Genomic DNA, 12,800 nt, shown 5'->3' with positions numbered 1-12,800 from the left:
CTAGGAAGTTTGGACGCCAAGGAATTTCCAAAATCGAAAATATTCTCAAGATATTCATTAAAGCACAAATTCGGTTTCCATAATTCCTGGAAATGCTCTGTCCAAAAATAATGATCGAAATCTCTCAAAAATTCTTTAATTAGTAAATGCACATTACTAATTCTTATTTTTCTAAAAATAAAATTAATAACCTTAATTAAAAGATTCTTAACTTATTTATGTTTCGATCCTGGGATTCTCTTCCCTTAGATATTAAGGAATAACTTTGAACAATTAAATAATAAACATTCACAACACGTGTTCAAAGTATGTCGACATCCTAACTTTGTAAGTTCTCTTTCATACTTAAAACCTTGAAACCGATTTTCCACACTTCCAAACAAGTTTAGAATTGGTTCATCTGACTTTCAAGAACTATGTGATTGATCAAATAACATTCAATCACAAATCATGGGTTTAACGGTTCTACCAAAACAAGTTTCGGTTCTACCTCCATGTGAGTATTGTGCATAGTCACACTAGCTTTCCAAAATTCGGTTGACTAGGTACTAGGATCGGTTCCCCACATATATATGGTATCTAACTTGAATGTGTTGCACATGTCCATAGGACCGATTCCCCTTTGCCTAAAAACGTGTTGCACATGTCCATAGGATCGGTTCCCCTGTCTGCTATAAACCTGTTGCACCTCATACAAGGATCGGTTTCCCCTTATGATGTGCTGCAACTCTTACAAGGATCGGTTCCCCTTTTCCCAATTTTGGTCAGACATAAAATCACAAACCCGATCATACCATCTCAGGTGATTACTTAAGATCGGTTTCACTAATAAAAATCATACCAATACATAAGTCAGGCCTTTGTGAATAGTTTTACCAAAAACACAAACAATTCATGAGCGGTTCTACTAATCACACATATTGGTTGTTCATAAGATAAACAATGAATAACAAAACCAATAACACCTGGCGATTTCCTTTTCGATTCACAAACCAAGTTCATGAATTTACTTCATTATAGCACATGAAAACATTGTTCCCTAGGATGAAATCCTCACCTCATACCCGTACATAATCACAATAGCATTCAAATGATTATGGCGATGTCTTATCTACAAAGTTTAATGGTTAAGCAATAAACCTCGTATTGTATTCCTTAATACTATGTCTATCTAGAGTTCAAACATGCTTCGCATTTTTGTTTTCAATATGCACGACTTGAAAGATACGTTAGGGAATGAAACAGTTCAAGTCAAATATCACTAACCTCAAGTGGAAGGATGATTGTTGTCGTTGTAGCTCCTTGCTTCTTCACATCTTCAAGTCTTCGCAATACTTGTAATGTCTCATATCCTAATACTTTCAAGCTAACCTATACGAAGTTGACTCTAGTACATAATCAAGCGACTCTTAACATGAGTTTTGATTCACTAAAATATGACAACCAAACTTGACATAGCAACGCTTGGTGGGTTCAACCGATCTATGCTCTAACACCTAAAAACTCCTCAATCTTAATCTTTCAATCTCAAACACCTCATTAATTTCACCCCAATCTTAGAAAAAATCTCTAAAAAAATGGCCATCCTATCGGAAGTACAAAATAATTCATCACAAATAGTTTGCGGTCCAAAGTTTAGTCTGGATGAAGATACATCTATTTGCAGAGGTAATGTATCATTTACACTTGATCCAATCAATGGTGTTCAATAGCCACATCATACGATTTGTGGGAACATTTTTACATAATTTTTTCAGGAAACTGGGAATGAAAAAACCATATATAATGCTTCTGGGTTGTCAAATCATTTTAGTACAATTAGCAAAGACCTGAACAGTTGGGTAGCTTTGATGATATAAATGAACCGACAAAGAGAAAGCATGATACTAATGTCGATGTGGTAAGTTGCATTTCAAATTGTTTAATTAATTTTGAAATTTTTTATCATTTTTTTGTTGTAATAGATATATATTGGTGAAATTGCAACAATCAAACACTCGAGAAGAATGGCAAAGAACAAGAAGTTCGAGTTTCAAGCACAGAGCATGCTTCTACATCCTCAGAAAGCTGAACCGATATAACCCCGATATGTTTGATGTGTTAGAGCACTGGTCGGTTGAACCCACCAAGAGTTGGTATGTCAAGGTTGGTTGTCATATTTTATTATTAAAACTCATAAGTCGCTTGATTAGATTGCTAGAGTCAACTTCCTTAGGTTAGACTAGAAAATATAGAAATATTGAGACATACAAGTATTACTCTAAAGACCTGAAAAATCCAAAGACGTATCGACATCAACGAAGACATCATCCTTACACTTGATTTTAGTAATACATAACTTGACTCGTTTCCATTTATATGTCATAAGCTTTCAAGTCCTTTCTGATTGAAAAAATAACATGCGAAGTTATATACATAAAACTTTAGTATTAGAGACTTGATCATCTTATTATGATCAAAGTGTGAAGGAACAATATATCAATAATTATAAATGCTTTATATTGGTATATTGAATTATGAAGTATGACGCTTATCTTTTAAACTTCATAAATTGCGATATTAACATAATCTTTGTAACTTGTTACGATATTGTGTAGTGAACATAGGTTTGATTTCATGCCTAGAAAATTATGTTTAATTATATGAGTTAAAGAAAGTATATTTACGAACTTTTTTCGTAGTTGAAAGAAATCAAGAGGATTAAAGGTCTTGTTTTCATTGAAGATCTAAGGTTGGACCGATCCTAACCTATATAGGGAATCAAGGTAGAATCGGTCCAAACTTATGTTGGGAGTCAAGGTAGAACTATCACTACCTATATTGGAATCAAAAGTAGAACCGATCCTAACTTATTTTGGGAGTCAAGGTAGAACCGGTCCCAATAGGCAAAACCTATTTCATTAAGTCACTTACATTTTAGGGTTTGAGATTTGGAAATTAGGCTTGCAAAATAGGAAAGTTCAGGATGTCGACATAATGAGTAATTTGAAAATGAGCTGAAATATTATTTATTAATTGTTCAAAGATATTCCTTGATACTCAAGGTAAGATCCCACACCTAAATGGTTGAGAATCTTTTAAGATTTTCGAATGAATATGTTTTTGTTTTACCAGCAAGCAAAACATATCTCTGAAAAATATATATTAGCTAAGGTCTAACTAATTTGAGATGTCCAGGAGAAATTTCGGTTGTACAATTGGATATTGGTTGTAATTAGGCAAAACTGAATCTAGGTGCTTTATTGCATATCTTGAGAATATTTTCGGTTATGGATATTCCTTGTTGTCTAAATTACCTTGGTCTATAAATAGTGAAGTTTGTTCATTCGGAGGAAGACACTTCGTTTCGTAGTCACTGATGTAGCTAGCCGACTAATAGTATTACTTGTAACACTATCTTGGAAGGAGAGTAGCCTAATTAGGCGAAATCTCTTACATCCGCTAGTTTAAAGCCTTCTTAGGGATCAAGAAGTATCTACTAGTACTATTTGTAGGAAACTAGAATTGCATTGTTATTTTAGTTTTCAATTATTGACTTGGTTGACTTGCTGTTTGCATAGCGGCTTAATTCTGAGAGTATTCAAAACTGGACTAGGTCCCGAGGTTTTCTGCATTTGCGGTTTCCTCGTTAACAAAAACATTTTTGTGTGCTTTTACTTTACTTTCCGCATTATAATTTGTTTAAGTTATAATTAAAGTAATTGAACTTGTATGTTAATCCTAAACACTTGAGTTGATCCATATAGTTTAAGGTTCCGTTTTGAACATATACTATATAGCAAGTGTATACCTTGTGGTTTCTATCTTCTTGGTAATCTCTGTCTATATTAGATCACGCAAGGTATCAGACTTATAGGTTGATATCGAAAAGATTATGGTGTACTTGGTACCCTCGTCATTTCAGGGTGGATATGCTATACCAAAGGAATCCTCTTGCGAGACCGGTACAACCCAACATGGTAGTCAATCCAAACACGGTGGATCCCAATGTGGTTCTCAAGGTTCTCCTTATTTTTCACTAGAAACAAACTCGAACCCTCACCCCAACACTGGTGGATCAGTACATGGTATTTCTAATCTGAATGTTAATGAAAAAACTGATAAATGGATGGAATGGCTGTAAATAAAGCGAAAAAAAAACTCAGAAAGGAAGTTCATGATGATGCACAATCATCAACTGTAGAATTTCATCTACAAGATTTTTTTGAAAAGCAAGAAAAGAATGAAATTGTCAAAATAGTTTAAGAAAATATCTTCAGAAATGAAGAAAGGTCGTAAGGCAGTTTAAAAGAATGTTTTTAATGCACACATGATAGGAATAATGGGAATGGACACACCAAAGATGAATCCGGTACAACTGAAATTTTGGCTAGAAGAATTCGATGAAAATGAAGCACATACGTCACAACAACACCCAACACCAGCTGACGTTGATTCTGATGATTAGGACACCTCAGATGAGGAATCCAATAATACCATTACACTGACTTAGTTTTATATTTTGGATGCAATATTTAGTTTAATTTCAGTGTAATCCTTTGTTTTAAATTCAATTTAAGTATTTAATCCTTAGTTTGATTTTCAGTTTCAGTGTTTTTTTTTTCCAGTTTGATCCTTAATTTCAATTTTAATATTTGTGTTCAATTAAATAACACAATCACATTACATTAAAATAAAGATAACTAAACCGTCAATTAAAAGAAAGAAAACTAAATCCTCAATTAAAAGAAAGAGATTTAAATCATGTGAGCGTTTCTTGTTCCAAAATCATCCCACTAGTGTGCAGTGAGATTTTTCCCTTAGTATGAAATGTAAAACTATGTTTTGAATTCTCTCTTTTACCATTCTACACTCTCTTGAGGGCACACCCCAAGCGGGGTTAACTTTTTTCCTCAAATCCTTATCTGGATAACTTGTCCCACTTTTATCCCGTCGAGATTCCTCAATTAACATATTATGCAAATATGCACGTGAACATATTCATTTATATTATTTAAAAGAACGACGCAGTCCAAAAATTATATGGAACCTCCTCTTCAAAATTCCAAATGCTCGTTCATCATCCTTCTTACACGCAATCTATTTTTTGTTAAATAACCTTTGAGCATGGACAAATTCCCCCTGTAGGGGTACTTCCTCATAAGCTTGAACTAAAGTTGACCATGCTGGATAAATTTTATCCTCCAAAATATACCTCATGTTATGATTATTTCCGTTGATGGTGAAATTATCAGTTGTAGCATTTCCATATTTCAATTCTTCGAATAATGGTGATTTTTGCAAGATACTGATGTCGTTGTTGCAACCCAGAAAGGCAAACAAAAAAAAAGCATGCCGTATCTAACAATCATAAGAAGCTGTCGCTTCAAGAGCCATAATTGGTTTTGTGTAATGGCCCTTATACTGACCTTGGCAAGCATACGAACATCCGTGCCACACGCAATACATGGAGTAAAGGCTACCTAGCATCCCTAGAAAGCCCATTTTCTTATTTTCATGTACATCCTCTTACGTTGGTTGATGTAAAAAACGTGGACCAAAAATGATTGATTACAATTTTGTAAAATATCTTGAGATTATCGTATGATGCTGCTTTGCCCATAAAAATGTAATCATCAAAGGGATCCGTAGGTACACAATAACCTAGAATCCTTATAGATGCAATGACCTTTTTAGGACTGTTTCCTCATATGTTTCATGCATCAAATTGATAGTTGAATTTAAGGTTTATCCGACGAAGCTCTCTAATATCCCGCATGACCAAGTGTTGTCGCATGCGGTAGCGGTGTCGAAAATCTTGATCAGAATACACAGTTATATTAAAAAAACAATCACACATTATTTTTCCATGACTTTCCTTTCGAAATCCCCACATATATCTTCTTTTAAATACAACTTCTGGTTCCAGGGACGGAGGCAAGGGCACCCACCAAATTTTGACTTTTGATAAACAAAACTCAGGGCTTTTGTAGTTTCAATACAGTGTAGGTGCAAATAATTATAGTAAGAATGAAATTTGTTAGTAATGGGTTCAAAATGTAATTATGTCACTTGAATATTCTTTATTTCTCTTATACGGGACAAACTCTTTCTAAGGAAAACTAACGAAAACAGATAATAATGGACTAGAAAACAACAATATCGGATTTCAGGTGTTGCAACTATCGTCGTTGGGAATGAAACATGAATTTTTTCAAGTTATTCTGACAAGCAATGTCGTTCTTGCTGGCTATTGGCTTCAATGTGCACAATTCTTTCACTGAGGTAAATCTGTTCATAATGTGATTTATGGTGCTCTCGCGAAAATGGTAAGCATGTATGCCATGTGAACTTCCGTGTTGATCAAATTTTTTATTTTTATTTTTTTTTTCTTTGTGAATGTCGGAACAAAATTTGTTCGACCTTGAAATACATAAGTTCTGGCTCCGTCCCTTCATGGTTCTGGATCTCGCGGAACTTGGCCAATATATAATTGTATCATGGTATTTGTGATCGTTCTCTGATCTTCTGAATCCGCATCCATTTGATCCAGCTGCTGCATAAATCCTTGTTATTTTTGCAAAAATACTTCCGCTAATAACTGTGCTCCCTCATATTCCAAATAAGAATTCATAATGAATGAAACGAATGAAAACAAAAAATATATTTACGAATAATTTTTTTTTTCTTTTTTTGTAAAAATAGAGAATGGATCGTAGTTTATTAAAATTGTCGAATTTCCTAATGTTTATATAAATAAAGTGAAGAACATATAGCAGTCGATGTTTGAATAACCAAATAATAGTTGCCGTAGCAGCCAGGGACAGTTGAGCCGAGCCTCATCTCACGCTGGGACGAACATCCTTTGCATTGACGGCCAGTTCAGTTTGGGTAATTGAGCTGAGCCTCATCTGAAGCTGGGACGACCGTCCCTAGCTACAACGGTCCGTTCAGTTTGGGTGGAGAAACAATTTTCCCACTGCGAAAAAACGAGTTTGTTCATCCACTTCCATGCAAACCATCAAATTTGGGCAGTCCAGTTTGAGTTGCCCTTACCGATCCAAACCCGTAAATACGCAACCCGACCGTATAAAAACCTTGTTAAAAACAAGATCTATCTATATAAGGTGACCGAACCAAAACCCTGACAATTTTTTCAGCTCCTCAATTCCTCGTCAGAAGAAAGGAAAACCATGGGGGAGTATCGCAACCCTAATTCATCTGCTCAACCTCGTCTAAATCCACAAGTTCGCGCCAATGTTCTTCAATCGAAATTGGTATTTTCTTCTCCACATTATGATTTTCCCCGATTCTAATATGTTAATCTATACTTCGTCCTTCTTTTTTCTCCCAATATTAGTAGTGAAGCATCAAACATCAGTTTTAAATCGTTTTTTATTCTGTTAAACCCTTGTTTTTTACTTTGATTTCTGGAGCAGTGTCTATTATTAGGTTTACCTTCTCAATCTTTATGATACCACATCTTTGTAATACTAATTTACTTTACTTATGATCTTGTGTAGATTGGACAAAGTCACCCAACTGGTCTTACTTCAAATCTTTTGAAGCTTTTCGAACCACGACCTCCATTGGAATATAAACCTCCTCATGAGAAAAGGAAATCCTTACCCTATTCAGGTACCTTGTGTGGTTGAGGAATTTCACCCTTTTTTTTCTTTTTCTCTTTTTCTTTTTCCTTTTGATAATGTGAAGCTGTTGTGTTTGTTTTTTCTATTTCTCAAGGTATGTCAGAATTTGTGTCTAAATTCGCTGAGCCTGGTGATCCTGAATACGCTCCACCAGTCAAGAAAGCTGAAACTGCCGTAAGTTAAATTATCTTTTTACATAGTTACTCTTTTCTTAATTTTTGATTTGATTTGAGTCAACATTTCCATTGAGAATGGTGCCAATTTATTAACAGAAATTGAAAATGTATTGCTCTGTATATGAAGTTTTGCTTTGTCAAGAACCATTATATTAGTCTTTTTATGATAGTTCTTGTACTTTTAATATTGTGGTAGGTTTAAGAATCATGCAATGGGTGGTAGAATCACTCTTGTTTATTGTGTTACTTTAGTTGTGCTGCTTGATCTTAACAACCATCCTTACTTAAAAGACTAACGTAAGTGTAGTTTAATCATGACAACCTACATGTTCTAGAATTGATTGAGCATGATGTAGTTTTTAGATTAACGCCCGCTGGACATTTTTTTTCGTGAAGCTGGGACACAGATGCCCTTCTTATTTTATTTTTAGATTAACTGCTGGTACTAAACAAGTGATAAACCACAGAGCTGAATGTATACTTTTTCATGTTTTCGACTCTGGTAGGCTGAAAGAAGGTCAAGAGTTCACAAGCGGCGTTTGGAAGAGGGTGCAAAGAAGGCTGCAGAGGAGCTTGAGAAATGTGATTTATGCTTCTTTTGTTTCTCAAAATAAAATTGGTGAAGTATGCGTCCCAAAGCCTCAGTTCCATACACACATTTGTAACTATCTGTTCCTTGTTCTGTGCAGATGACCCAAATAGCGATCCTAATATATCTGGGGACCCTTACAAGACTTTATTTGTCGCCAGACTTGTGAGTAATTCAAACTTTTAGTTACCGTTCATTAGATGCTGAAGCGAGCCATGCTCCTTTTTTTTGTTGTTGTTGAAAATGCGACGCTTTTTCCGTAGGCAAGGTTATGGACAGCTTTGATGTGTTACCTCGCATTGCTAATGGAAAATGCTAGAAAAATAAGTAAATTGTAAACATAACTTATATGAATTAGCAAATCATGATGCTCATCAACACACCATCCATATATATAAAGCCCAAAAATAAACTATATATACTTAGCTGCTAACCTTTTTCTTTAAACGTTGGCACCTGTTTTCTTTTTTCTATCATGTCTTCTTTTGTTCAAGATCTGTTTTTTTGACAACTTTTCTGATCTTTCTTAAGTTAAAATACCCCCGCCTAAAATGCCTGCTTTTTGGGCTTTTTTACACTCAAACACCGTGTGACAAGCATAAAGGCAAAACAAGTTGAAGCCCTAAAAGACGAGCATCTAGACGAGCATCAAAATGTTTTCTGAACATTGTTCACATTATGAGTTTTACGTCACTTTATTTGAGATTTACTTACATCTTTTGCAGAATTATGAGACAACTGAGCACAGAATCAAGAGAGAGTTTGAAGCTTATGGGCCGATTAAACGGGTAAGTTGTACTATTTTTATATTTTATAAGAATTTCATCACTTCTATTAGTTCTATCTCACTTTTCATATTCCTAGAGAACTTTCTTCCTTTACATTCGTATAGAAAGTCTAAATCTCGTACCAGGTCTTTGCTTTCCACCTAGCACATTTTATTCTCACTATGTTACGGTTTGCGTGCTAATAAAATTCACACTAAACGCTGAAGGAATTTTGCAAACCCAAGGTTTTGTTGCATAGCGTTTCCAGTTCTAATTTAGAATGGAATTTGGGGGGTTATGTAAATTTTCTCCAAATTTTCTGTGTAGTTAGTTGTAATTATCACTTCGCCAATCAAAATTCAGTTGCTACAGAGATGATTGTCTTTGGTAATGATGGTTGATACATTAAGGGAGTTTAGTTGTTGGTATGTGGAGCTCCATTTCCATTTCTTCTGTCCTTTTCTGGTATGAAAGGGCAAATTGATGTCTAATCCTGTTTTATGAAAGGGAGCCATAAACTATGAAGCTATGCTTGTCATTAGTGTAAGTGTTGATTTTTGTGGATTTCATTCTTCATTGATATCCGAGTTCGATGATCAATATCTTCAAAGGAGGCCTTCTTAGCTGTTTGTCTTTATCCTCGGTAAGGGCTTTATGAACTAGTAAGTAGTATCCCATACTCCCATGTACCCAGAATTCCTGCCACTGGTGATGCTTTTGTGCTTAACACTTGAAAGGAAAGCGGGTTTGTAGTGCAAGGTATCTTCTTGTCGTTATTTTCCTGTGACGGGTAGACGGGTGAGATCAATTTGCAGTCTTCTCTTTCCTATTATTTGTACTTCAGATAATTGCTACTGAAAACTGTTACTAGGCTTCAAAGGTCACACAAAATCTCTTGGCAATTCACAAGATAATACGGTATATCTCCTTGTAATTTTTACTATAAGCTTAGTATTTTAATTTTTCCCTGGTAAGGAATTGGTTATCTTTTTCCCGACTGGTGAATCGGTTATATACATCACTTGTTCTACCAAACCTTAGCAATGGGGGTGATGCATCTACATGGCGCTTCTGTACACCTTAAGGTGAGCACGGCTGATGAGGGACACTGTTTGCTGCCGTGCTTTTAGATTTCCCAGTTATGTTGAATATTAAGTAAAATCCATATTGGATGTACTTGGCTCTTATTCTATCCTTTTTGGTTTAGTTGATTTCTCTTTCAACTGTCTATTTTGTTTCAGGTCCGCACAATTACAGACAGGGAGACGAACAAGCCAAGAGGCTACGCCTTTATTGAATACATGCATACAAGGGATATGAAGTGTATGCTCTCATTTCTTTAACATGCAAAATTAGAGGCTGAATATATAATTTGTTGAGCTCAGTGGCCATTGCACTCAGTTTTTGCTATGTTTGATGTGCTTTCTTTTGAGATATTTTTTCATGTGTTGCAGAGATGACTTTTATAATTGATACACAAATTGTTTAAAACAAAAAAGTTTTTGTATGAAAATAGTGCTCAAGTTTATGGGGTACTGTGCAATACGAGTTTTTCTGTTATTATAAATGCTTCATTTACTTTCTGTGTGCTAATGATATATATCATGCAGCTGCATACAAGCAAGCTGATGGCAGGAAGGTGGATAACAAAAGAGTGCTTGTGGATGTTGAACGTGGGAGAACTGTTCCAAATTGGCGACCTCGGAGACTGGGTGGTGGACTTGGATCTACAAGGGTTGGAGGCGAAGCAGATAATCAGAAATACTCTGGCAGGTAATTGCCGTTCCTGTACTTTTACCTTTTTGGCTCTTAAGATGATACTTCAGGCGAAGTTGGCTAGTGGTGTATGCACCACTAGTAATTACGGCTCTTTCTTTAAACAAGATAATCATTGAAATGTTTATCTTTTACTTGCCCAGAGAGCCTCAGCAGGTAGCTTCAGGAGGAAGAGGAACATCACGATCTGAGGAGCCAAGGTCAAGAGAAGATCGTCATGACCGGTAATAAGGATCATACTGTTTTTAATTTTCTCTTTTGGCGGGTGTGTTCTATTTTTGTATTTGCAGAAATCCATGGATAAAAGAGCATATCACTAAATCTTCCAGTTGACCTAGCATTTTCTCTTAAAATTACTGGCCCTGAGTCGCTTGACTGTATAATTCTAGAGTGTCTAGGATGGACTTGATGAAACTTTAAATGGCGAGCTCAGCCTTGACTGATTGGCAACATGTTCCTACTTGTCCATATGTGAAATTTAGTTTTGCTTGATACAATATTTCAGGGACAGGGAGAAGTCGAGGGACAGGGAGAAGTCACGTGATAGGGAGAAGTCACGAGAAAGGGGAAGAGAGAGAGAGCGTGAGCGATCTCGTGAACGCTCCTATGATAGGCTTCGTGATCGTGATTCAAGAGAGGAAAAACATCACCGAGATCGTAATAGAGATAAAGTTAAGGAGAAGGACCGTGGTCGTGATAGGGATAGAACTCGTGATCGTGATAGAGAAAGAGGTCGTGACTATGATAGAGATAACAAAGATAGAGACTTAGAACATGTGCGTGATCGTGGTCGTGAACGTCCTCGAGAAAGGGATAGGGAATATGATTATGAAGAGAATGATGACCAGGATCGCGGACGTTCCCGTGATAGGAATCGCCGTGCTGAATCTGAGGATGACCGTGAACGGTTTGGGGATCCTGATGAGCACAAGGATCCTGATCATGAGAATGGGCAATATGATCTCAATGAGCGTGGTCATAGAGAGGAGGACGGCAGCCGAAATTACAATTGGGATTATGACAACTAACTGATAGTTTCCAGCAGTAAGTTTTCCTCGGAAGAAAAACTATGTATTTATCTATTTTCTCATTGTGAATATCTCACGTGCTTCTTTTGGGTTGCAGTTGTTTGTTTAGGGTTATTCTGGAGGCACTTGAGTTTGCAGCCTATCAAAACCCTATAGAGGTGGGGGGAGGTAGGACTGTCATAAGTTTACTCTCAATTCTACTTCTGTATTATGGATGGTGGATCCTTGTTTAACTTGTTATTTCCACCCTGAGAAGATCATATGAACTTGTTGGATTCTAGTATTTTCAAACTATTGGCGGGGGACCAGATCCATCATATGAACTTTCTTTTCTGTTGATATCTAGAGAAGATCACATTTGAATCTGATATTTTGGTGTATTGTTAAGGTCATCCAAAAATGTACTTGGAGCCTGTGGGCCGGCATTTACGAGTTTGTCCAAGTGTGATGTGAGTATGCTTACACCCTTTTTTGAGGTTAACCCATGGCCTAACCTATTTTAGAACTAAACTTTAATTCAAGATTTATATGTTTCCAGGAAGTTCTGAAGAAAATTTTCTTGTTCATTATCACTGATAGACAAAAACCAGTGATAGGAGAAATATATCATCAAACTAACTAGGGACAGGTCACTATACATAGCTACAAAATTAGCTGTTTTTTTATCATTTCACTGGTGCAACTGTTTAGGATTGTTGTGGATAGTCATCTATGTAGAAATTTGCACACTAGAAAGTTTTGTACTTCACCAATTGATGCTAACCACTTTGTGAGCTTATACATCCACGAAGTTTCTTCGAAACTGCCATAGATTTGAAAGACAAACAGCATGATTT

General features: G+C 35.9%; 1 protein-coding gene across 2 annotated transcripts; it reads left to right on the top strand.

The window, feature by feature from the left end:
• Positions 1–7,117: 7,117 nt before the first annotated feature.
• On the top strand, positions 7,118–12,505 carry LOC113289246 (U1 small nuclear ribonucleoprotein 70 kDa-like). 2 transcript variants are annotated; one of them, XM_026538452.1, is made up of 11 exons: positions 7,118–7,256; positions 7,503–7,617; positions 7,723–7,802; positions 8,311–8,386; positions 8,494–8,558; positions 9,119–9,181; positions 10,402–10,483; positions 10,771–10,933; positions 11,080–11,160; positions 11,460–11,980; positions 12,062–12,505. In XM_026538452.1, exons 1-10 carry the CDS (start codon positions 7,173–7,175, stop codon positions 11,962–11,964), a joined length of 1,314 nt encoding a protein of 437 aa, XP_026394237.1. In that variant the 5' UTR covers positions 7,118–7,172; the 3' UTR covers positions 11,965–11,980; positions 12,062–12,505. The 2 variants fall into 2 exon arrangements, with proteins under 2 accessions (XP_026394237.1, XP_026394236.1); XM_026538451.1 differs by having other exon boundaries at positions 11,442–11,980.
• Positions 12,506–12,800: the final 295 nt, after the last annotated feature.

This window comes from Papaver somniferum, chromosome 6, assembly GCF_003573695.1.
Source record: "Papaver somniferum cultivar HN1 chromosome 6, ASM357369v1, whole genome shotgun sequence".
NCBI classification, from domain to species: Eukaryota; Viridiplantae; Streptophyta; class Magnoliopsida; order Ranunculales; family Papaveraceae; genus Papaver; species Papaver somniferum.
The sequence above is the reverse complement of the archived record's forward strand: the minus strand, read 5'-3'. Positions and strand labels throughout refer to the sequence as shown.